General features: G+C 54.8%; 7 protein-coding genes across 7 annotated transcripts; 4 read left to right on the top strand and 3 right to left on the bottom strand.

Annotated features, from left to right (window-relative positions):
• Positions 1 to 841: 841 nt before the first annotated feature.
• On the top strand, positions 842 to 3,394 carry PHACADRAFT_206500 (uncharacterized protein; the record flags this gene model as incomplete). The annotated part of the gene is made up of 9 exons (XM_007392892.1): positions 842 to 1,007; positions 1,057 to 1,321; positions 1,374 to 1,649; positions 1,704 to 1,937; positions 1,992 to 2,025; positions 2,082 to 2,183; positions 2,246 to 2,325; positions 2,376 to 2,482; positions 2,535 to 3,394. 9 exons carry the CDS (start codon positions 842 to 844, stop codon positions 3,188 to 3,190), a joined length of 1,920 nt encoding a protein of 639 aa, XP_007392954.1. The 3' UTR covers positions 3,191 to 3,394.
• Positions 3,395 to 4,655: 1,261 nt separating this feature from the next.
• On the top strand, positions 4,656 to 9,901 carry PHACADRAFT_115852 (uncharacterized protein). Its single transcript, XM_007392891.1, has 16 exons — positions 4,656 to 5,011; positions 5,067 to 5,245; positions 5,296 to 5,379; positions 5,433 to 5,523; positions 5,575 to 5,662; positions 5,716 to 5,920; positions 5,971 to 6,286; positions 6,338 to 6,664; positions 6,720 to 6,913; positions 6,973 to 7,726; positions 7,777 to 8,229; positions 8,283 to 8,711; positions 8,769 to 8,960; positions 9,051 to 9,150; positions 9,209 to 9,317; positions 9,384 to 9,901. The coding sequence occupies exons 1-10, from the start codon at positions 4,948 to 4,950 to the stop codon at positions 7,072 to 7,074; spliced, it is 1,650 nt and encodes a 549-aa protein (XP_007392953.1). The 5' UTR covers positions 4,656 to 4,947; the 3' UTR covers positions 7,075 to 7,726; positions 7,777 to 8,229; positions 8,283 to 8,711; positions 8,769 to 8,960; positions 9,051 to 9,150; positions 9,209 to 9,317; positions 9,384 to 9,901.
• An 86-nt stretch (positions 9,902 to 9,987) lies between these two features.
• PHACADRAFT_251315 (uncharacterized protein) lies at positions 9,988 to 11,071 on the bottom strand. Its single transcript, XM_007392890.1, has 2 exons — positions 10,711 to 11,071; positions 9,988 to 10,653 (listed from the first exon to the last, which is right to left on the bottom strand). Exons 1-2 carry the CDS (start codon positions 11,053 to 11,055, stop codon positions 10,180 to 10,182), a joined length of 819 nt encoding a protein of 272 aa, XP_007392952.1. The 5' UTR covers positions 11,056 to 11,071; the 3' UTR covers positions 9,988 to 10,179.
• Positions 11,072 to 11,457: 386 nt separating this feature from the next.
• PHACADRAFT_206496 (uncharacterized protein) lies at positions 11,458 to 12,935 on the bottom strand (the record flags this gene model as incomplete). Its single annotated transcript, XM_007392889.1, has 4 exons — positions 11,458 to 11,591; positions 11,647 to 12,129; positions 12,176 to 12,184; positions 12,506 to 12,935. 4 exons carry the CDS (start codon positions 12,933 to 12,935, stop codon positions 11,515 to 11,517), a joined length of 999 nt encoding a protein of 332 aa, XP_007392951.1. The 3' UTR covers positions 11,458 to 11,514.
• Positions 12,936 to 14,020: 1,085 nt separating this feature from the next.
• On the top strand, positions 14,021 to 15,912 carry PHACADRAFT_192749 (uncharacterized protein; the record flags this gene model as incomplete). Its single annotated transcript, XM_007392888.1, has 8 exons — positions 14,021 to 14,224; positions 14,282 to 14,417; positions 14,484 to 14,582; positions 14,635 to 14,814; positions 14,864 to 15,046; positions 15,097 to 15,166; positions 15,220 to 15,595; positions 15,652 to 15,912. 8 exons carry the CDS (start codon positions 14,021 to 14,023, stop codon positions 15,910 to 15,912), a joined length of 1,509 nt encoding a protein of 502 aa, XP_007392950.1.
• A 360-nt stretch (positions 15,913 to 16,272) lies between these two features.
• On the top strand, positions 16,273 to 17,484 carry PHACADRAFT_88878 (uncharacterized protein; the record flags this gene model as incomplete). The annotated part of the gene is made up of 5 exons (XM_007392887.1): positions 16,273 to 16,450; positions 16,500 to 16,766; positions 16,816 to 17,048; positions 17,109 to 17,252; positions 17,305 to 17,484. 5 exons carry the CDS (start codon positions 16,273 to 16,275, stop codon positions 17,482 to 17,484), a joined length of 1,002 nt encoding a protein of 333 aa, XP_007392949.1.
• A 500-nt stretch (positions 17,485 to 17,984) lies between these two features.
• PHACADRAFT_170838 (uncharacterized protein) lies at positions 17,985 to 19,097 on the bottom strand (the record flags this gene model as incomplete). Its single annotated transcript, XM_007392886.1, has 4 exons — positions 18,893 to 19,097; positions 18,787 to 18,838; positions 18,190 to 18,733; positions 17,985 to 18,015 (listed from the first exon to the last, which is right to left on the bottom strand). Exons 1-4 carry the CDS (start codon positions 19,019 to 19,021, stop codon positions 17,985 to 17,987), a joined length of 756 nt encoding a protein of 251 aa, XP_007392948.1. The 5' UTR covers positions 19,022 to 19,097.
• Positions 19,098 to 19,107: the final 10 nt, after the last annotated feature.

Below are 19,107 nucleotides of genomic sequence, written 5' to 3'. Positions count from 1 at the left end.
CGAGCACACTACTTGTGCCTGTTAGTCACATTGGATAGCTATCATGCCAGGTATGACGTGTGCCGCGCACTAACAGCGAGGGTCAAATGCGTCGGGAACTGCATCACCAAACCTTTGATTGAAGGCCAACTGTCTGCGGCCGAGTCTTGATTGTGGAACTTGGTTCGGCTGATCAACGATTAAATGGACCCGCATGTGCCTTACAAGGCCCACTGTACCCTGTATGGTGAGCTTTGTAAGACATAAGAAGCGCTTTGCTGACAGACGGGAGACGGGGCGGTGCATTGACAACGGCAGTAGGCTTTTTATCTCTTCGAAGGTGCCACTCCTCCGACATACGAGCACGAACATCTAAGGTCGTGCCGCAGGCGGCACGTCTCATTCGTCGACGAAGCTTCGTTTCTATTCGTCGTCCATGAGTAGGCGGCAGCGACGGGAGCTAGTTCCTCAACGTACACGCTCTGTTTATCCATTGACTGCATCGACGCAGAGTCGTACGCTGCCCGGCGTATTAGAGATTTCTGTCAACAATGATGTCCACCTTTACAGCGCAATAACACGATTGAAGGGTGCCGCGGCGTGTCGGTAGCGGAGGCGGGTGTAGCTATCTCGCTACGCAGCTTCTCCCGCGACGCGCTGATCGCATCAGATAGGTCCTATACGAGGCACCTGAAGCATGTTCACATTGTTCAGGCAACGGGAAGATATCAAACTCAATGAGCCCTTCGGCAGGAGAGCAGCAGCTGGGCGCAAGCTGACAAGAATATAACGACCATCTGAAGGTATATCTAGAGAGCCCCCCAAAGCATCCACTCGATTCTCACCTGGCATCTTCACTCGGATGCGCGCAGGACATCTTATTGCAATTGCTGGCTTTGTGACCGTCGTCTTTGCGACGTTCCCGTCCAAGCTCGTCCCCAGCAAGAGAGCCGTCTCACTTGGTCGACGCTCGCTGTGGAAAAGGGATATTGTCCCCAAGGATGTGGTCGTCCTTGACTACGCCGCGAGTGAGCACTTGGCGCATATTATTCCCCACCCTGTTGACGGTTCTTTCAGCACCGTATCATCCGCCATCCGCCATCGTCACCCTATTCGCCCATGATGACAGGCCAATTCTCTTGGTCGACGACTTCAACTATCTTCTTAGCGGTCTGTCGTGCCACAAAGCGTACTTCGACAAGCTGGAAGACGTTATCACCCTTGATTTTGCGGACGAGGACGCTTTTGAGCTCGCTGTGGTGGAGTGGACTGCGCTGCAAGATTTATCTGTGATTACAGCTCATCCGGATTGCAATTCGATTGATGAGCATGGCATTTGGTTGTACGTGCTGATCTATCCCTTAGCTCACTCAGACTCGCTAACAGCCTGACAGCGCGTCTGCGGTCATTCCGGACTCGTTGAGGTCGCGTCTGACCTTAGTGGTCGAGCCAGCACTTATGCGCAATATCGTCAAGTCTTTTGGAGTGAAGTATGACCACAACAGCGCTCGGTCTTGGGCCGCCCGGGATGTCCTCGGCTTGTCTCGCCGCGACGAGCATGGGTTTGACGAGTCATTCAACTTTGGATATAACCCAGACATCGATGCTCGCCTTCCATTGTTCCCGCCAAACACAACGCTGGACGATACCGTCGCAGAATCAGTTATCAGGTATGTCCCAGCCCAACAAGCCTCAGCTGTAGATTTCTGATATTGGTCCCATAGCCAGCTCACAGACGCCCAGGTCGAGCTGACGTGCGTCGGCTGCACGTTCACCACGAACGTCACCATCGGCATGGACTTCCAGATTGACATCGCCAACGCGTCATGCGCCACCTCTTCCCAGAACTGTTTCACGCTCAATAACGCGGCTATGAACTTGACGATAGAGCAGTTCGAACAGCATGCTGCGCTGGAAGTGTTCATCGGGGACGAGGTCCAGGCTGGCGCGGATTATAAGTACGACGAATATCTTTCTTGAGATTGAAGACCGTCCTGATTTCTTGCCTGCAGGATACTCTGGATTCCCGTGGCTCCTGCCTTGAACGTGCGTGAATCCTCACTCATGTATCACAGTGCACCGGCTTAATTAGGCTGCTTCAGGTCCCCTCTCTGATTGACCTCGGCCCTGCAATTGGCATTGAAATTGCGTTCGAGCTCGATATTACAAGCAGCATTAATTTTACCTTCGGCGCTACTGGCCACGTAAGCTTTTTAAGTTTATATGAGTGCTGAGGCCTGAGGTCGCTCACCTAATCTGAACACAGGTTCCAAGCGGCGCTTTTGCATCCGTTAGCTTGGTGAACTCAACTGGAGATTGGGATCCTACTGTCTCTGCGACAGGATGGTGAGTCGTCCACCGAATTGGTGCCATGCCTTGTATTCATTTCTCGGCAGGGATGGTTCTGGCATCGATCAGATCCCTTTCCGAGTCAACGCGGGAGACTTTAACATTTCGACTAGCATGGCATTTGCGCCTTACGCCGAGATCTCGTTTACAATCCGTAGGCCGCCTCTTTCACCGGTGGTCGTAAGAGTCTAATCTAGCGTTCTCAGTCGATGTCGGGGCTGCCCTTCGCTTGGTGCAGAACATGCCGAAGGTCGGCGTGAACGCCGCGCTACAGGCTAACGTCAATCGGCAGTGTGAGCCCATTGGCGCGGACGATTTTGAGTCTTTCGGCACCGCCTTCGTCGTTGGCTCGGGCATGACCCTGAGCACCGAGGCAGAACTTATCCTCGAGAAGGGCGAATTCGTCGGTCACGGCATCCCGGACAACTGGGATTTACAGCTTTGGGGCCGCGACATCCCCTTCACCCCCGCCCTGGGCATTAATACCACTTCATGCTTCGTCCTTTCCGACGGCGGCATCTCCGTAAATACCACCTCCGGCTCTGCCAAAGCCGACCTTCGTGTTGATGCGGCGCTCGCAGGCCAACCTGCGCCCACCGGTACCCTCCTCGCGGCTCAATCCGCGATTCCGACTTGGGATTTTAACAAGATTGAGTCATATTACTCTGCGAACGGACACCTGCCAACGAACGTCAACTATGGACAGATGATTCAAGCGACCACTGTGCCCTCTAACCTCCAGGCTGCGGTTACGAAGGCCGCCAGCTCCAGCAGTGGCGCTGTCAGGGTGGTTAATGCAGCTGAAAATATGAGCCTATGGCTCGCTTCCGTTGTTGCTATGGGTCTTTGTATTCTTACTTAAAGGGAACAGGTCCCTGAACCTACCACCGCTAGGGCTTATTTCTTCTAGACTGAGTTAAATATGTATATCTGTACTGCCAGGTCCTCATGTATCTATTACGAGCGGGCTTGTACCGAGATATTCCATATTTTGTGTATGTAGTCGGAGTAGCCATACGATGTCATGGGCTTACCTCAAACGTGGCGACGTGGCGCGTCGAGAGCGCATTCACAGCAGCGGAACATGCCGTTTCCGAAGCGGTGCTTACCAGAAGCCAGACTGATCAACAGTCAAGCGGTACTGCTCAGAGCGGCCTCCCGAAATTTGTATTATATTACCGAGGCCGGCGGCGGTGCAAGACGAATGGCCAACCCCGGTCTTTCTGCTCTCGTGCCGCAAGCCCGGTCCCTGCGGTGGGTAGTTCATGCGCGAATACAATCACCGCTGCGCGGAGTGGTGCTATAGAACTACTCCGCGGGTGCGCGTGCGCACTTCTCGCTCTGAGCTGTCTGTACCCCGTCGCGATGGCGGGAACGAGGGATGTACCTATGTCTCGCTTCAACTACTTACCACTCTTACGCGACCCGACAAAGTGTGGGAATATAGCTTGTTACCGCAGTAAGCAGAAATTCCAAGCTCCGACAAGCCCACCAACACGACTCGACAGCAACTCCGGCATCGAACCAGTCCTGATGTTGTATCCATGACGTCCTGGCCTGGTTGATGCATGATGCCAGACCCGGTTGTTGGGTCGTCCGAGCCATTGACATGCGGAGTGCGTCAAGGCCGCGTCGAGACTGCAGGATCGAGTCTGGAGAGACCTCGTGAATGCCTGCTTCCGAGTTCCTCCTGCGATGCTGTGCTCTTTGTGCTTGCCGACAGGGGTAAGCTGCGCCATCTGACCCAGGCTAGGGAGAATATGGATGAGTTGGGGTTTCAGGCGCACGTACGCGAGAGCTGGGGAAGGGCGTGTCGCGCAACCTCGGGTTCCATGCAGGGAGTATCTTGACGGAAACGGAGACAGGAGACACCGTAACGCCCGCAAGAGGTACGTCTGGCGCAGGCTACCCGCCAGGAGCGTCCTCCGCGTCGCCTCAAAACGCGGCAGACGGGCTCCCGTGGGGTCGTTTCGTGTCTCACATCGACTCATTCCTCTCATCAGACCACTCCTCTGGGGTTGGGGCGAGCTTGTTTGCCTGTATAATCTTCGTACGTTCTCCTATTAAGCTTCTTCCATCTACGCACACCGCAAGCCTGTGGGCTAAGTGACCGCAAATTTTTGCAGATAGCAACCAACCATGGTGCAGAATCTGGTGCGTAGAACAGGTGAGCGTGATCATCTCGTTGTCATCCGTCCATTGTCTATCATGCTGCAGACGGGTGGATGATCAACCTGCTACCCCTTCGGGGAGTGCTTCTGAACCCCAACACGAATCACTCGTCGTGTCTAAACTCTCCTCTCCTTTCGTGTCGTGTGAGAGACTCCCAGAGCCAGGCTCCGACTCCTCCCGTATCCTGAGGAGTCTTGCCATTCCTGCTGCTGTCTCTCACAGGGCATAGTGGTCACCAGGGGCTCCTGGCATGACTCATGAGCGTTCATAACCTGCCTGTGATTGAGTTCACTCATGATATGTTACCACCGCGACGTTGCACTCCGTGGCGATCCGAACGCCGCCATCTTGTCCATGGATACATAAGAGGCTGCGTTGGAGTTAGATCATCCAATCCTTGTCTTCACCTTTTCGTAAACTTGAAAAACCTCCGCTGACATCGCTGTCATGACTATAGTGCTCACTCCCTATTGGTCTAATGGCGTGCAGAGACTTAAGGTCTCCCCACAGCGTTGGTGATATTCTCAATCCATTTTGAAATTTTGCTCATCACTGCCGTTGCTTAGCACAACCCAAACCGCCCCGCGGTCTGACCCCACCCTCCATGGAGGCGAGCGTCCATAAGCTGCGCTGTCTTAATCAGCTGCGGTCCAAGGACAAGAATATCGAGAAGTACATTTATCTTTCACAGCTCAAGGATGCGGATACGAACATGTTTTACAAACTCTGTCTCGAGCACCTGTCGGTCAGTACGCATTCTTTATCTGGATCTAGTTGGTTCCTAATACTGCACAGGAAATGACACCTCTCATTTACACCCCGACCGTCGGGGATGCTTGTCTCCAGTATTCGCACATCTTCCGGCGGCCAGATGGTCTTGTATGTGAATCCACGCTGCGTCCACCCCCAGCGGTCTGACTTGCTATGGATAGTTCGTGTCCCACAAGGACAAGGGCAACATCGGCAAGGTTTTGCGGAACTGGCCTCGCATTAACGACGCACGCATTGCTGTTGTTACAGACGGTATGTTTCAACCGTCCATAAAATCCAGGGCATGCTGATATCGCCACTAAGGTTCTCGTATCCTCGGTCTCGGCGACCTTGGTGCGAACGGTATGCCAATCTCCATTGGCAAGCTCTCCCTTTACATTGCGGGCGCAGGGTGAGCCTATATAGTAGATTTCCTCTCCTTCGTGCTCATTAAAGCTTGTTCAGCATCCGCCCATCGTCAACGATCCCGATCTGTATCGATGTTGGCACCGACAACAAAAAGTACCTCGAGGACCCGCTTTATCTTGGTCTCCGCCAGCCGCGTATCTCCGAGGCCGAGATGAACGAATTCATGGAGGAGTTCATGCACGAGATGTCTGTCGTGTTCCCGGAGTTGCTCATCCAATTCGAAGACTTCGCTACGGATAAGGTCAGCACCACATAGTTCTAGGCCATCTAGTAACTCAATCTTAGCGCCAGGCGTTCTCTTTCCTGTCGAGCTTCCGCGACCGCTACCCGCTCTTCAACGATGACATCCAGGGTACCGGTGCCGTTGTACTTTCCGGCTTCCTCAATGCTGCTAAGCTCTCGTCTGCTGCCTCCGACCGTCCTCTTGCCGACCACCGCATCCTATTCCTCGGCGCGGGTTCCGCTGGCGTCGGTGTTGGCATGCAACTCATGAGCTTCTTCAAGCTGCAAGGCTTGAGCGAGGAAGAGGCTCGCCAACGTATCTGGCTCGTCGATTCGCAAGGCCTTATCTATGACGGCCGCGGCAAGCTTGCCGAGCACAAGAAGTGTATGTCATTCGCTCTCCTTGTCTGTGGCCAGCCTCTGACAAGCCCCGCAGTCTTCTCGCGCAAGGACTACAGCGGCCCGCCGATGACCGACCTTGTCGAAATCGTCAATCACGTCAAGCCGACCGCGCTCCTTGGCCTCTCGACGATCAAGGGCGCCTTCAACCAGGCCGTTGTGGAAGCTATGTGTGCGCACAACTCGCGCCCGATCGTCTTCCCGCTCTCAAACCCGGTGCGGCTCTCCGAGTGCGAGTTCGCCGACGCCGTCGAGTGGTCGCGCGGCCGCGTCATCTTCGCATCGGGCTCGCCGTTCCCGGAATGTTCCTACGAGGGGCGTACACTCTACCCCGGCCAGGGTAACAACATGTACGTCTTCCCAGGTGCGTGCTCTCTGCTTTGTCCTTTCCCGCGTATGGTGCTGAACCGCAGGCGCAGGCATCGGTCTTGGTGCGATTTTGGCCAAGGCGTCGACTGTCACGGACAGCATGATTGAGGCCTCGTCGCTCGGCCTTGCGGAGTCGCTCACGGATGAGGAGCGCGCTTTCGAGCTCATTTATCCCCGCGTCGAGCGCATCCGCGACATCAGTGCGCAGATCGCGCTGAGCGTCATCCGTGTTGCGCAGAAGGAAGTGCGTCCTTTGTGTTTAATTACGAATTCATGCAGCTGAGACTAACGGACGTCGTACAGAGCGTGGACAGGAACTCGCAGCTCAGGCAGCTCGACGACACGGAGCTCCTGAAGTATATCAAGGGCAAGATGTGGGACCCGGAGCACATGTCGCACCTTTGAAGTCGTACTGGCTGCTATTTCTTGAACACGCAGCTCGTGGCAGCGAGCTGTGTCGGAATCGAGCAAGTTTTGGAAGTATAAAAACTTAGATAATTCGTCTTGGATGCTGTGCCTACAGCCGACTGTAACAATACACTAAAGCTTGCATTGTTCAAAGTGCAGGTTTAAATCGTAGTCCGCGCACAGACTTACATATACTACTTATAATATACGTCACAAATCGGTAACAGCCTGCGATTCCCTCATATCAGCCCCCGCTTGACCACGAGCGGCGGGTGCGGCGGCAGAGACATGTACGACTCAGGCTGGGCGCTATCCGGTAACATTTCCGACATCTTGTCCTCCAGCTTGTCTGAGAGCGACTCGGAGTCGAGACTGAGCACGGGTAGGAGCCACGATGAGTCGTCGCTCTTGCGACGTGGGACGGCACTCGACCGATCCGACAGCGCGCTGCCCGGCTCGCGCCTTAGCGCCGCTTCTGGCATGGAGGGGAGAACGTTGCTGTCGGCCTTGTCAGAGAAGTCGGGGGCGCTGTTCTTGGAGGACTCTGGCCGAGCCTTCTCGGCAGCTGAGAGCTTGTCGTACGGATCGACGGTGCTCGGGTTGCTTGGGTTGTTGCGCATGATGGACTCGCTCGAGGTGAAGAGCGTCTCTGTCATGCAAAATTAGCCAGAGGCGTTTTGCTGCAGTGGACGTACGTACGCCGCTGCAGCCAACTCCAGATCGGACTCCTCACGTTCCGTTTGGCCTGTGTCTTGCGCCGTTTCCGACGGAGCAGGATGATAGCACCGAAAACGAGCAAGAGCAGCACGGACACACCGCCCACCACGACGGCAATGATCTCCGGCAGATCCTTCCGCGTCGAGCTTAGGGGCACCGGTGCGAGCACGTCGGAGATCGTGTTCGTCGACTTGGAGCAGATCGACAGCGAGTCGAGCGTGTATGGGCTGCCGTTGCTCGTGACGTTAATGAGGAGCTTGTGCACTGTGAGCGGTAGGTTCGGGGACTCAAAGAACTGCTGGTTCGGGATGTCGCGGGTGCTGATCGGGAGTGGGAGCATCACCGGAGCATCTTCGTCGATCTGGTAAGAGGCGACGGCGGGCAGGACGGTGGCGTTGCTGGCATGCACAATACCGATAACTGTAACGCCAGTACCTGTACCATAAGAGCGTGAGTACGACGAAATATTGCGGGAGCAGCTTGCGTACCATTGAACGCAATAGACACTTGCGAGCCAGCAGAGCTCGTGGTATGCGAGGTAAAGTAGATGCCGTTGGGATCCTTGGATTCGAGGGTCCAGGTCCCAGAGTACTGCAGTCGGCCATCGTTGTCGCTCACCATCTCACATGGTGAGATAGCGTCAAACGGGAAGCCGCTAAACTTGTTCTCACTACTGCTGTTACTCCCGCTGTCGTTGTTGCTATCGCTATTGCTGCTACCGCTGTTTCCGAAACTGTTGCTGCCACTGCTCCCGATACTGTTGCTGCCAGTATTTCCGAAACTGTTGCCACCATTATTGCCGCTACTGCTGCTGCTACTCGTCTTGTCGTTGTTACCCTTCTGGTTCGAGCCTCCATTAGAGCCATTGTTCTTGCTGTTTCCGCTGCTACTACTACTGTCGCTGCTATCGCTGTCATCTGATGTATAGCATACATTATTAACGGAGGCTCTAACGGGAAATACGAGATACGTGCCATCGATCGAGATGCTCTTGGGGCTGGCGCTTCGACTTGCAACAGAGGTTGCAAGCGGTGTAGAAGACGTGTGAGAGGGACCAGATTCCACGGGGATTGTTGAGGTTTCAGTATCGAGGCTTTCTGGATTCTTATGCAAGCTTTTCTGAGAGTTGCTTGATCGAGTCTGCCGGGACGTAGCACTGCCACTAGCTGGAATATAAATGCCGTCGTTGAAGGTTCAAGGAGAATAATGACAGGATTTAGTGTGCTCCAGGCATGTCAAAGTGGGAATGGACGCACTTTTTTGAGGGACCAAGCGCCTCCCCAGCAATATTCCGCGCAGTGCCATCCTGGACGTCAACGGAGAGAAAGACGAAAGCGAAGAATTTATAAACACCGCCTGTATAGAAAGTAAGGAATTAGCGTATATTATACTGGTGCGTGATGAACAGACTTGCATCAAGCAGTGCAGGCGGTCAACGCTGGAAGGAGAGGAAGACAGAGGGCGCAAGTAGACGAGCTACACGCGACTGGCTATCCTTATAGCGACGGCGTTGCCATTTCCTGGGACGAACCACGAGATTGGTAAAAAGAGCGGAGGACATTATACGACAGCCAACAGATACCGACCTGCGCGCCTTGGGGATATATGTACCCTTCCAGTCTGTCCGTGATAACGGAAAGCGTGTCTAGAATGTGGCTGAGGTGACGGGGTACCCGAGGAGCTATGACAACGTGGTACCAAAAGAGGGTCAGAACATTTCGATGAGGTGGTCGTCAATCGCTCAACACATTCGGATTTCGGATGTATTAGCAAACGCTCTCACGAAGTAGAACATATCCTTGAAGGCGTCCGGGCCCGCTGTTCACTGATTTGGTCCACCGCACCAGAGACTATGTTGCAGTAACATAGTATCGTTTCTATCAATATGAAAGCATCGTGTCAAAAACGCTGGCACTCGCTTCATTCACTCGTCGCCTGCGTGGGGCTCTTCTCGTTGCCCATGACGACTTAGAGCAAATACGAGCTCGAGCTCGACGCCCCAGCCACACTGCGCAAGAACCCACCCCCTAGTCCGGTAAATAAACCATACCATGGTTGTATCTGTCGCCCCGAAAGCCGTCGTAAAGTGAAGGTGGAAGTAGACAGTAAAGATGAAAGCCGGACTTCGGGCGAGTTCTCCCGAGATGGCCGACGCCACAAAGTAAATTGATTGGCGCTGTATGGGATACTAATATTTGCTGGCATGAGCACCGACTACTATACTTTGAACAGTACGTCTGAAAGAAGCAGACAAAATACAACAAAATTTCTAAGCTACATCTTACTATGGTATAGTATAAGCTACGGGGTCATCGAGAGAGAGTCGTGATGAAGTCGTCGCGATCATGAGGGCCGCCAGGCATCTCCCCGCAGAGCCTTTTCCAGCTACTCCTCTTTCTCTGTCTGAGCTGCCTGCACATGCAGCTCGCTCCACCGGTCCTCATCTACACCCTGCACCTGTGCGATCCCTAAGCACAGCTCAGGCACTGCTGTCGGGGTAGCTGATCTGCTCCGTGTAGCTGATTCGGGCGTAGATCGCCCCGCCGGCGGACTCGGAGGACGAGGCATAGCAATTGCGACTGCGATATGCATCATATCTGGGACGAGTGCGGGCTCGGGTTCGGGTGATGGGGAACCATGGGTGTCGCTGGGTGACCGACGCAGATGTCGCAGGCTGAAGGATGAGGCGGGCGTAACAGGTTCTGGTGTGGAATAGACAAGTGGCGAAGGCTGAACAGGCGGACTACTCCCGCACGTTGGTGAGGCATTCGAGCTCGTCGGGCTGCTTATGGGGGTTTTCTCAGAGTCCCTTGACCATGATCGAGTGGGTTTTTCTGCGACGAAGACAGCAGAGAGAGGCTAATTTGATCCCAATGTCACCAATGATCTATAGTTGCAAATTAGGTGTTATCTTACCACGATACCCGTCCACCTCTCAATATCTCCCTTCTCGTAGTCTTCTTTCTCGTATGCAATAGGCAGCTCAAAGATCTTCGGCTTCGGCCCGAACTTCCGCTTGCGCAAACGGTTCACGGTCAGAGGTCCGTAGTCGAAGTCGAAGTCGTCGTCGTCGAACTGCAGGCGCCTGTGCCTCACTACGAGCAGCGCGACAAGCAGCGTAGTGAGGAGGCCGATGGCGACCAAAATCACGACGAGCGCGGGACCGCCGGCGCCGCTCCAGAATGAGCCATCGTTCGAAGAGCCGACGAACGGGTTGCTACTTGTGGGGAACGTAAACGCGGCAGAGGATGAGTCGGACATCGATGAGGCATAGACTGGGGACAGCGGGCAGGCGGGACCAGACGATGCGCCCTATCTCAGCCGATACATATACCGCGCACAGACGCAGACACAGGCGCGAAACGGAGACGTCATTGCAGGCAAACACACACCCGGCGTGCGGCGAACCTATTCTCGGGTTAGAGTCCGAGTCCGAATAGAAGCGGAGGAATTGCGCGAGTGAGACCGAGTCTAACGGAGTTGGCCACGCAGCTGTTTGAAGGCCTGCGGAATTGAGTCAGAATGGGTGTAATATGCATGTGCCTAGGCGTTTCTGGGGCAGAGGGTTATGCATATGGAAAGACTCAGCAGAAATAGAAAATAGTTGTTGCTGGGAAAGAGCGGACAAGAGCGGACCCGTGTCGGGACCCCAATTTGGCAAGCTGACGCTCAGCTCCCATGGCATAGCAAGGAGACCGTTATTGATACACGCACGCGGAACTACACAGAGGTCTGGACAGTGCAGGAAGACTCGTTCTGACAGACAGCAGTACGGCCGAGGTTCTTGGCAATCGGCCCTGTGATCACAATCTTAGCATTAACAGAAAGGGCTTGACATATTGGAGCGCTCACCTGTCGGTCCGTCGACATACTTGCACTCGGTTGCGGTGACGCAATACTGGCCCTCGAAAAGTAGGTCGTACTGCTGATCGCCCCAATGCCCCGCGAACTCCAGCCAGCCGACGCCCTCGCTCGCCTCCTCCTCCCCGCCCACGTTCGCACCATTCGCGACGGTGAACGTCTGCGTCGAGTTGTCAAACCAGTATCCTCTGAAATTCAGCGTGACGTCCCAGAGCGGGCCTGCGTCAGTGTAATCGTCGAGCAGAGGTAGGTCGTGTTGATGTTTGCCGGGCGTCGCGTAGTTAGCGTGGGTGCCGTTAGCGACGTACGTGACCGCACGGCCGCCTTGCGATGGGAGCGCGCCGTAGGTGTATGCAAAGCCACCGTCGTGTGCGGAGAGGTAGATGTCCTGGGGAACGCCGTTTACGAAGCGTACCATCGAATGCTCCCAGTCTCCGACATGGTCGCCAAACTGAATGTCAAGGTACTGTGCGACTGTGCCTTAGCTTGTTTGCACCGGGTATTATTAGCTGAAACTTACGGTAGCGTACTGTAGCGGAGTGAACGGTACAAACCGGCCAGGGAGGCGTGACAGTTAACTTGCCCTCCATGCCACAAACCGGCCTGGGGTTATGCGTGACATGTTAGTTTGTGGGGGAAAATATTGGCTAATCAGGTGCTTCTGACAATCCTATCTGCAACTACAGCCCTTGCTGAAGGCTTGAAAGCAATGAAAAGGCCAGAGAAATAGTCATACTGCCTATAAAAACTGGCTTATGCTCCCTTCAGACCCTTGAAAAGCCATGAAGCGTGACAAGAAGACCGGAATTACAAACCGGTGAGGGGGTGCGTTATGCGTTACGGTTTGTACCGTTCGCTCCGCTACAGTAGTTGTAAGAATAAAAGTAGAAATAGAATGCGTCGACGATCCCGCCAGGCTTTTGCACCGCAATAATCGTAGCAGGCGCGCTGGTCAGGCCCGTGGTGTCCGGTTTGACGCCGTTCGGCCAGGACGGCAGGTTTTCGATGTCGTCCTTTGAAGTTAAGTAGACGTCACTAGCCAGCGAACTGATCGTAGAGAACGTCACGCTGTCGGCGATGGCGGACATGTTGATCTCAGGTTGCACATGTGTGAGGTGGTCGGCGACATCGGTAGGGAAATACGTCTCATTCGAGTAGAGGTGGGACAGCGGGGCGAACTGGAGAACGTACGAAGGAAGGGCTGCCACTGCAAGTGTCGCAGAGATAAAGGTGGGTGCAGTGCCTATAAGGCAAGCCCAGATGAGGGTAGACCAGGACATCCTTGGAAATACGGGTTACACCGCAACGATCCCGTCGGCGATCGCGTTGCAATTCAAGAGAATTAGTCAAAAGCGCGATACCATGATCAATCACCCAGGGAAAATGCAATTCTTCAGAATGAAGCTTCCGGAATGGCAGTACCATGCGGGAGGCGGAGGGGGATTGCATGCTCTTGGCCATGGTTGGTAGCACTTCCTTGCTGCAATTACGTGGAAGACTGTCGGGTGTCTACAAAACCAGAAGCTGGCAGTGCCTCGGCTCGTTCATACGCTCAGTACTTCAGCCAATAGCGAGACCTATGAAAATGCACGAGCAGCGGATTTGAAAGGAGGAGCGCACCACAGCCGTCATGGCGAGTTTTTATCATTCGTGCGACCACATGTAATACTTCACGTGCACGCGTCGGCATCGTGAGCAAGTGTTCACTGAAGATTGAGGGCAGCTTCTTCAATAGGATGGCTTTACGGAGTTTCATGAAGCAATTGATGGTAGCCGGTGCTAGAACATGCTTGAGAAGTCACCGTGAGACGTACATAGCATCTGGTGATCTGTGCGTCGCGTCACCAAGCACACAGCGAGCACATGAAGTTGCCGTAATAAGGTTGGATGCTTAATGAGGTCAAGGAAAACGTCAGCAACCCTGACGAGCTGCCGCATACCGGCATGCCGCAGCAATGGATCGTAGATGTTTACCATGAGCCACATGGAAACAAAGAGCAAACTGAAAACAAACAGCCACTAGGGCCCGGTACATCGCGCGGATACGCGAGTAGGTATTACAACCAGCTAAATCTGGTGGACCGCTGAGAATCGACAACACTTGAATAAAATGATACTTAGCTGACTCCAAGAGTATGACCCTCGGACGTCGTCACTGCAGTCTATCTCTCGTGTAATCAAATACCGCAACATGTTTCACGCTATGTAAGATGATGCAATGGGCCGCAGAGCTTGTTGCCTGTCTATCACTATGGTGGTGGTGGTGGTGGTGGTGGTGGAACGACGAGCGCATGCCGGCGCTTCACCTCATTTCTTTCGTCCCTCCACCACACCTCTCTCTCAGTATCCATGCCTTTGTAATAAAATGGCAGACACCGCTGCTGAAAATCCTCCTATTCCGCCAGCTGACCTTTCGAAGATAACCTTCGAGTCGACGCAGAACCGCAGGCGGATCATCGCGTCGTACTGGCTGATCGTCATACTCGCGCTACCGCTGTGGTGGAAGACCACCAGCATTGACCGATTGTCGCTACCGGACGGTAGAGCTCGTGCATTAACGGAGAAACACGTGAGAGATTATGTGTGGTGTGGTATTTGTGCAAGTCCTGAGCATTTCCCCTGGTAGCTGTCATTCCCAGTCCATGTCAAGCTGGAAGCTGGTCAAGAACAACACACCCGTATCCTTGGCGAAGAGCTGACGAGATGGACTAATCATGCCGCCCAAACTAGCGGACTTATTGTGAAAATCGAGCGCGGGTCCCGTACGGTGAGTGTATGCATATGTTACCGCGTGATCACTGGAATGACGGGGCTGAAGTATAAAGCAGGACCGGGGAGCTACAGTGTGGTCGTAGAAGATGGAGAAGACGTAAAAGTGGATGGAAGGACGCTGCATCTAGGGACCGGCGATCGGCATGCTGATGCAGGTATGTACTCAAGTTGACCTCCACGCAATTGCAACTCAAACTGTCCGCTTAGCCCAACGCGTGGCAGAAACGGTCACCAATTTGCTCGCGCCACATGCATCACTAACTGCAAGCGAAGAGCATAGAACAGTCAAGTACTCGTCTCGGTACAGACTGGCCTTCACGCTCTTGAATGAGGACGCCTCGTCCGGACAAGCCGCACTCTCATGGGACGTCCGCGAGGCGTTAGAAGGTTCGTTTCACTTATGTACAAACTCTGTCAGCACTCCTCATTCTCGTAGCATATCTGCATGGGACGTTCGATCGACTTTCCATTCTTCATAACTTCACCATCGAAAGTCAAGTGCAATATCATGCACCCCTCGCGTTCCAGCCTCGACCCGTCAAAGTCGCTGGACAGGATGCTCATGGACTCACGCCGGAAGACCTGACCGTCTTCGTCAACTCAGCAGAATGGACACTAGGTAACCGAACGCGCATACATGCATTCTCAATTGCCTAATCCTGGACTCAGCATCAAGCTCTTCGAACGATCCAGTGCTGCACTTCGTACTGTTTGTACCATCCTCAAGTAATGCACCATTGTATATTCTTGATCATGAGGGCAAGTTTACGCGATCCTCAGTTCTGCAGGCAGCTCTGACAAGACTGTAGGACATTCAGCGTCTTCCAACGCGTTCATCCTCCCCCAATGGGGCGGTATCGTTTTGCTGAGCAACCCACCCGGTCATCTTGCCGTCTCGGCTCTCGAGAAGACGTTCCAGACGTTCCAGCGCCAGCTTTTAACCTTGTTGGGTGTCCCCGACCTTCCGCCTGGCGTTCGGTCAGCTCAAGCCGAAGCATTCACAGAATGGCAGTTGGATGCACTAGTTCGCCAACGAGCTCGGCAAAATTTTGAAAACAGCAAAGAGACATTGAATAGTATTGTAAAACTCGTCCATCAAATCGAAAACATGCCCGTCGGTCAAGATGTGAAGGGCGATGTTCAGGACGCTCTGATCGCTCTAGACGCCGTGCGGCTTCTCTTGTTCATTTTGCGAAGCGACAAGCTTGCTCATGTTGACCTTAGGCTCTAGAAGCAGCGCCCTCGTCGTCTACGCAAGCGCTGCAGCACTCGGCCGATGCTCTCACCCTGTCCTCACGTGCATTCTTCAACCCGGGAATGCTCGCGTTGCTCTACTTCCCGGCGGAGCACAAGTATGCCGTGTATACTCCTCTGTTCGCGTCTGTTGCAGCTCCACTCATTGCCGCTATCGTGCGCGAGCTGATCGCTTGGCGGAAGGCTCGCAGGGCTGCTCGACAGCCTGAGAAGCGAGCGCGGGCAGATTGAGCCCTAATGCACCAATAACATCCTACCTTGCTCTAGATATCTCCAATAAACTCGTTTTTCGCTTGCCCTGCTCGTGACGGTCGATAGGCCCTATTTCAAAACCATTGAATATTTCATGGAGCCGAAGCAACCCCTTACGCAAAGGGTCCTAGGCCATCGCTACGGAGGGACGGGGGACGTACCAAAAGCGGTAGGTACTGTAGTTCCCCTCGTATTATAGGGGCAGCGCTGCAGCGCGGATGGCCCTATTCGCCCCGTTTTCTACTTGTTCGACATCTCCCACTGCCGCGAGCCAGCTGCTCGCCTCCTCTCCTTTAACTGTTTTGTGATTGTACAGCCTACCATTCCGGTTATACCGACATGTTCGCTATCGTATCTTTCGCCTTTGCTTTGCTTTCGCTCCCTCTTGCGCACGCACAAACTTACAGTGCGACGTACGCGCCATCGAGCCTTCCGGACCAGACTGAGGAAGGTCAGTCTGGGACGAACAAGTGTGGGACGACAAACCACCAGGACTCCATGTGCCAGAATATTTACAGTGCGCAACCTACTCCTGTCGAGATTTCGCCCGTGCTGACCAGGAACAGTTAATTCGGTCGACGACTTCTGCTTCTACGCTTCGCCCCAGCCTGGCGCCAACTCAACCATCGGTGACACCGAGCGTATCGAGGTGTCATGGTGCCTCAAGGACGGCTACGGCACGCGCACGATTCCTCCAAATACCATCTCCGGCGCGCATTTTGTACAGACCCCGGACTACGTCCAGGTCACGGGCACCGGGAACCTCACACAGGTAAACATCCCTGCAGGCGATGCTGGCGGCGAGCTCGACCCGCACGGCGCTGACGGCAACGGTGCGCACTCCACATTCTCTTCCATCTCCTTGGCTGACGGAGTGCACAGGCAACCCGATCGGCGGGCTCGTGTTCTCGAATGCGTTTACGGGGCAGTACGTGCAGGTGCACGAGTGGACGAACTACATGTCGGACACGCAGTTCTGCTTCCGGGCGTGCAAGGACGGGCCGGACGCACCCGCGCTCTGCCAGCACATCTACGACGAGATGGGCTGCGCGTGGAATATGCCTGCTAACTACGACTCCGGCACGTTCGAGCGCTGCGGGGGCGACTCCGGCGAGGTGCGTCCGTCGGGCTGTGTTCTGTGATTCTGGGGCTGTGGGCTGACTGCTGCGACGCAGCCGATGGGCGTCTACGGTACGTCGACGTTCCACCAGGGCGACCCCAGCACACCCTCGCCGCACTCTGCGCCGTCATCGTCGGCGTGCACGACCGTGCCCTCCGTCGGGCTTGCCTCGATGTCGGGCTCGTCTGCGCCTACTTCGGTGCGTGGTCCCCTTCGATTGCTGCTGCTGTGTCACTCACGTCTCTCCCCAGGCTGGAGCCTCGAGCGCTTCTGCAACCAGCAAAGCCACGTCTGGCTCAACTGGCTCTGCGCCCTCTGCGACGTCTGGTTCACATACTAGCAGCACGTCTGAGCTCGCATCTATGAACTGGGTGCTCCAGGGTTTTGCGATAGTTATGACCGTTCTCGGTGGCATCTGGGTCGTCGTGTAAGCCTCTACGCTCACTGACCTGGCGCATAATTAGCTCGGAGTTCGCGACCGAAAGCGACGTGGCACAGGCGTGGGAAGACTTCTTCTGCGCGAGCAAGGGTATGCTGTCGGTCAGCGAGATTGCTAAAATTCGGGATAGCGTTGGTGTTAGTGGCATGGCGGGCACCTAGGTATCGTTTCGTGAGTATCCTGAGCGTTTCTTTGCATGGTCGATTGCAGACGCTGCACGAGGCAGACATGACAGAGTCGAACACGGGATTCTCTGATTGTGAACATTTCGTCGGAACGCATATAGTCAGTGCAGATAATACACATACGGTCCGGTCTAGTTTGCTGCAGTCGTTTTCGTCTCTGGAACAATTTACGCGGTAATATATCAGGGAAGCGGTTCTGGAAGCTGAGACCTCACTGCATGTTGATTTGGGCTATGCACTCAATAAAGCCTTGCACAAGATATCGTCGACAATTACATCAATCGCAGGACTCGCCAGTCCGCTGACGCTATTCAGGGATTGAAGTCGAAGATAGGCATCTGTTCGTGCCTCCGATGTCGCATTCAGTAGTATTGGGAATATACAAGTAATCAGCGCTGGTGGCTATGAGGCACGTACGGTCCGTGTCCATGAAATGAAGCATAACACTAGATATGTGAAATGTCTGTCCTACCATGACAGCGCCGCACAGAGAGCCCCGCGGGAGCACGTACTTTAAGAACGTGTGCAGCCGGCCCCAGAACTCGGGCCTCGAGACCACGGTGTGGTACGGGGTGTCGGGCGCCGTGCTGACGGACGGCGGGGGTATGTTCGACGTGTCGAGCACGAGGGGTATGTCGACGAGCACCTCGTCCGCGATAGGCGTGAGCGACGGCGACGGCGACAACACGACGGACGGGATGCGCTGGTGCCCGGAGCGTGTCCGGGACTCCTTGGGCTCGGGCACGAGCGTGATCATCGGCGGGCTGTCCGCGGGCGCGAGCTTCGCTTCCGGTTTCGGCGGCGCGGCCGGATCCCACGCGAAGCCGGGCTTGACCATGAGGTTCACGGTGTCGCCGTCCTTGACGTCGTACTCCTTGAGGAGCTTGGCATCCGCGAGGGCCTTGCCCTTGAGCAGCAGCCGCTGGACGTCTGCTGGGGGCGCACCGGTCTCCGACGCGAGCTGAGTCTTGATTGTCTGGATAGTGTCGGTGGCCTGTACGGACAGTGTGTAGGTCTGTGGGGGCTTGACGGACTTTATGGTTATGCTGATCGCGCCTGGGATCTCGGGTCAGTGCTTGCACGGTGCATGCATGGTCTAAGTCTCGTACCGGCCGGTACATCGTCCGCCTTTTTAACTTCGGGAGGCGCGGGTACATCGATCTGGGGTGATATAGTTCAACTGTGGAAAGTCGCATGACCTGTGCTGGTGCTCACAGGCAACGTTGGCACCCTCTTCAGATAATCCTCTAGAGGGGGCTGGAAATCGTCTGGATAGTTGACAGGCTGCTGCGAGATACCATTCACAAAGGCTTTGATAAAGGCGGCCTCTGCTTGGTCTGCCATGGCTGCAGTGAAGCTTCAAAGCTGTTCCGCCGTCGCCGCAGGTGGTGGGTGCAGTCGCGCTCCCTCGAGGCTGTACGTATATGGGC

This window comes from Phanerochaete carnosa (assembly GCF_000300595.1).
Source record: "Phanerochaete carnosa HHB-10118-sp unplaced genomic scaffold PHACAscaffold_3, whole genome shotgun sequence".
NCBI lineage: Eukaryota > Fungi > Basidiomycota > Agaricomycetes > Polyporales > Phanerochaetaceae > Phanerochaete > Phanerochaete carnosa.
This window is presented reverse-complemented; position numbering and strand designations above follow the sequence as displayed.

Bases quoted from the DNA above. Each gene is read 5' to 3' on its own strand.
- PHACADRAFT_115852 (XM_007392891.1), top strand. From the start codon at position 4,948: ATGACTATAGTGCTCACTCCCTATTGGTCTAATGGCGTGCAGAGACTT. The intron at 5,246-5,295 runs GTCAGTACGCAT...AATACTGCACAG, and splicing joins TCTGTCTCGAGCACCTGTCG to GAAATGACACCTCTCATTTA. The intron at 5,663-5,715 runs GTGAGCCTATAT...AAGCTTGTTCAG, and splicing joins CTTTACATTGCGGGCGCAGG to CATCCGCCCATCGTCAACGA.
- PHACADRAFT_251315 (XM_007392890.1), bottom strand. From the start codon at position 11,055: ATGTCCGACTCATCCTCTGCCGCGTTTACGTTCCCCACAAGTAGCAAC. The intron at 10,654-10,710 runs GTAAGATAACAC...GGATCAAATTAG, and splicing joins AGAGGTGGACGGGTATCGTG to CCTCTCTCTGCTGTCTTCGT.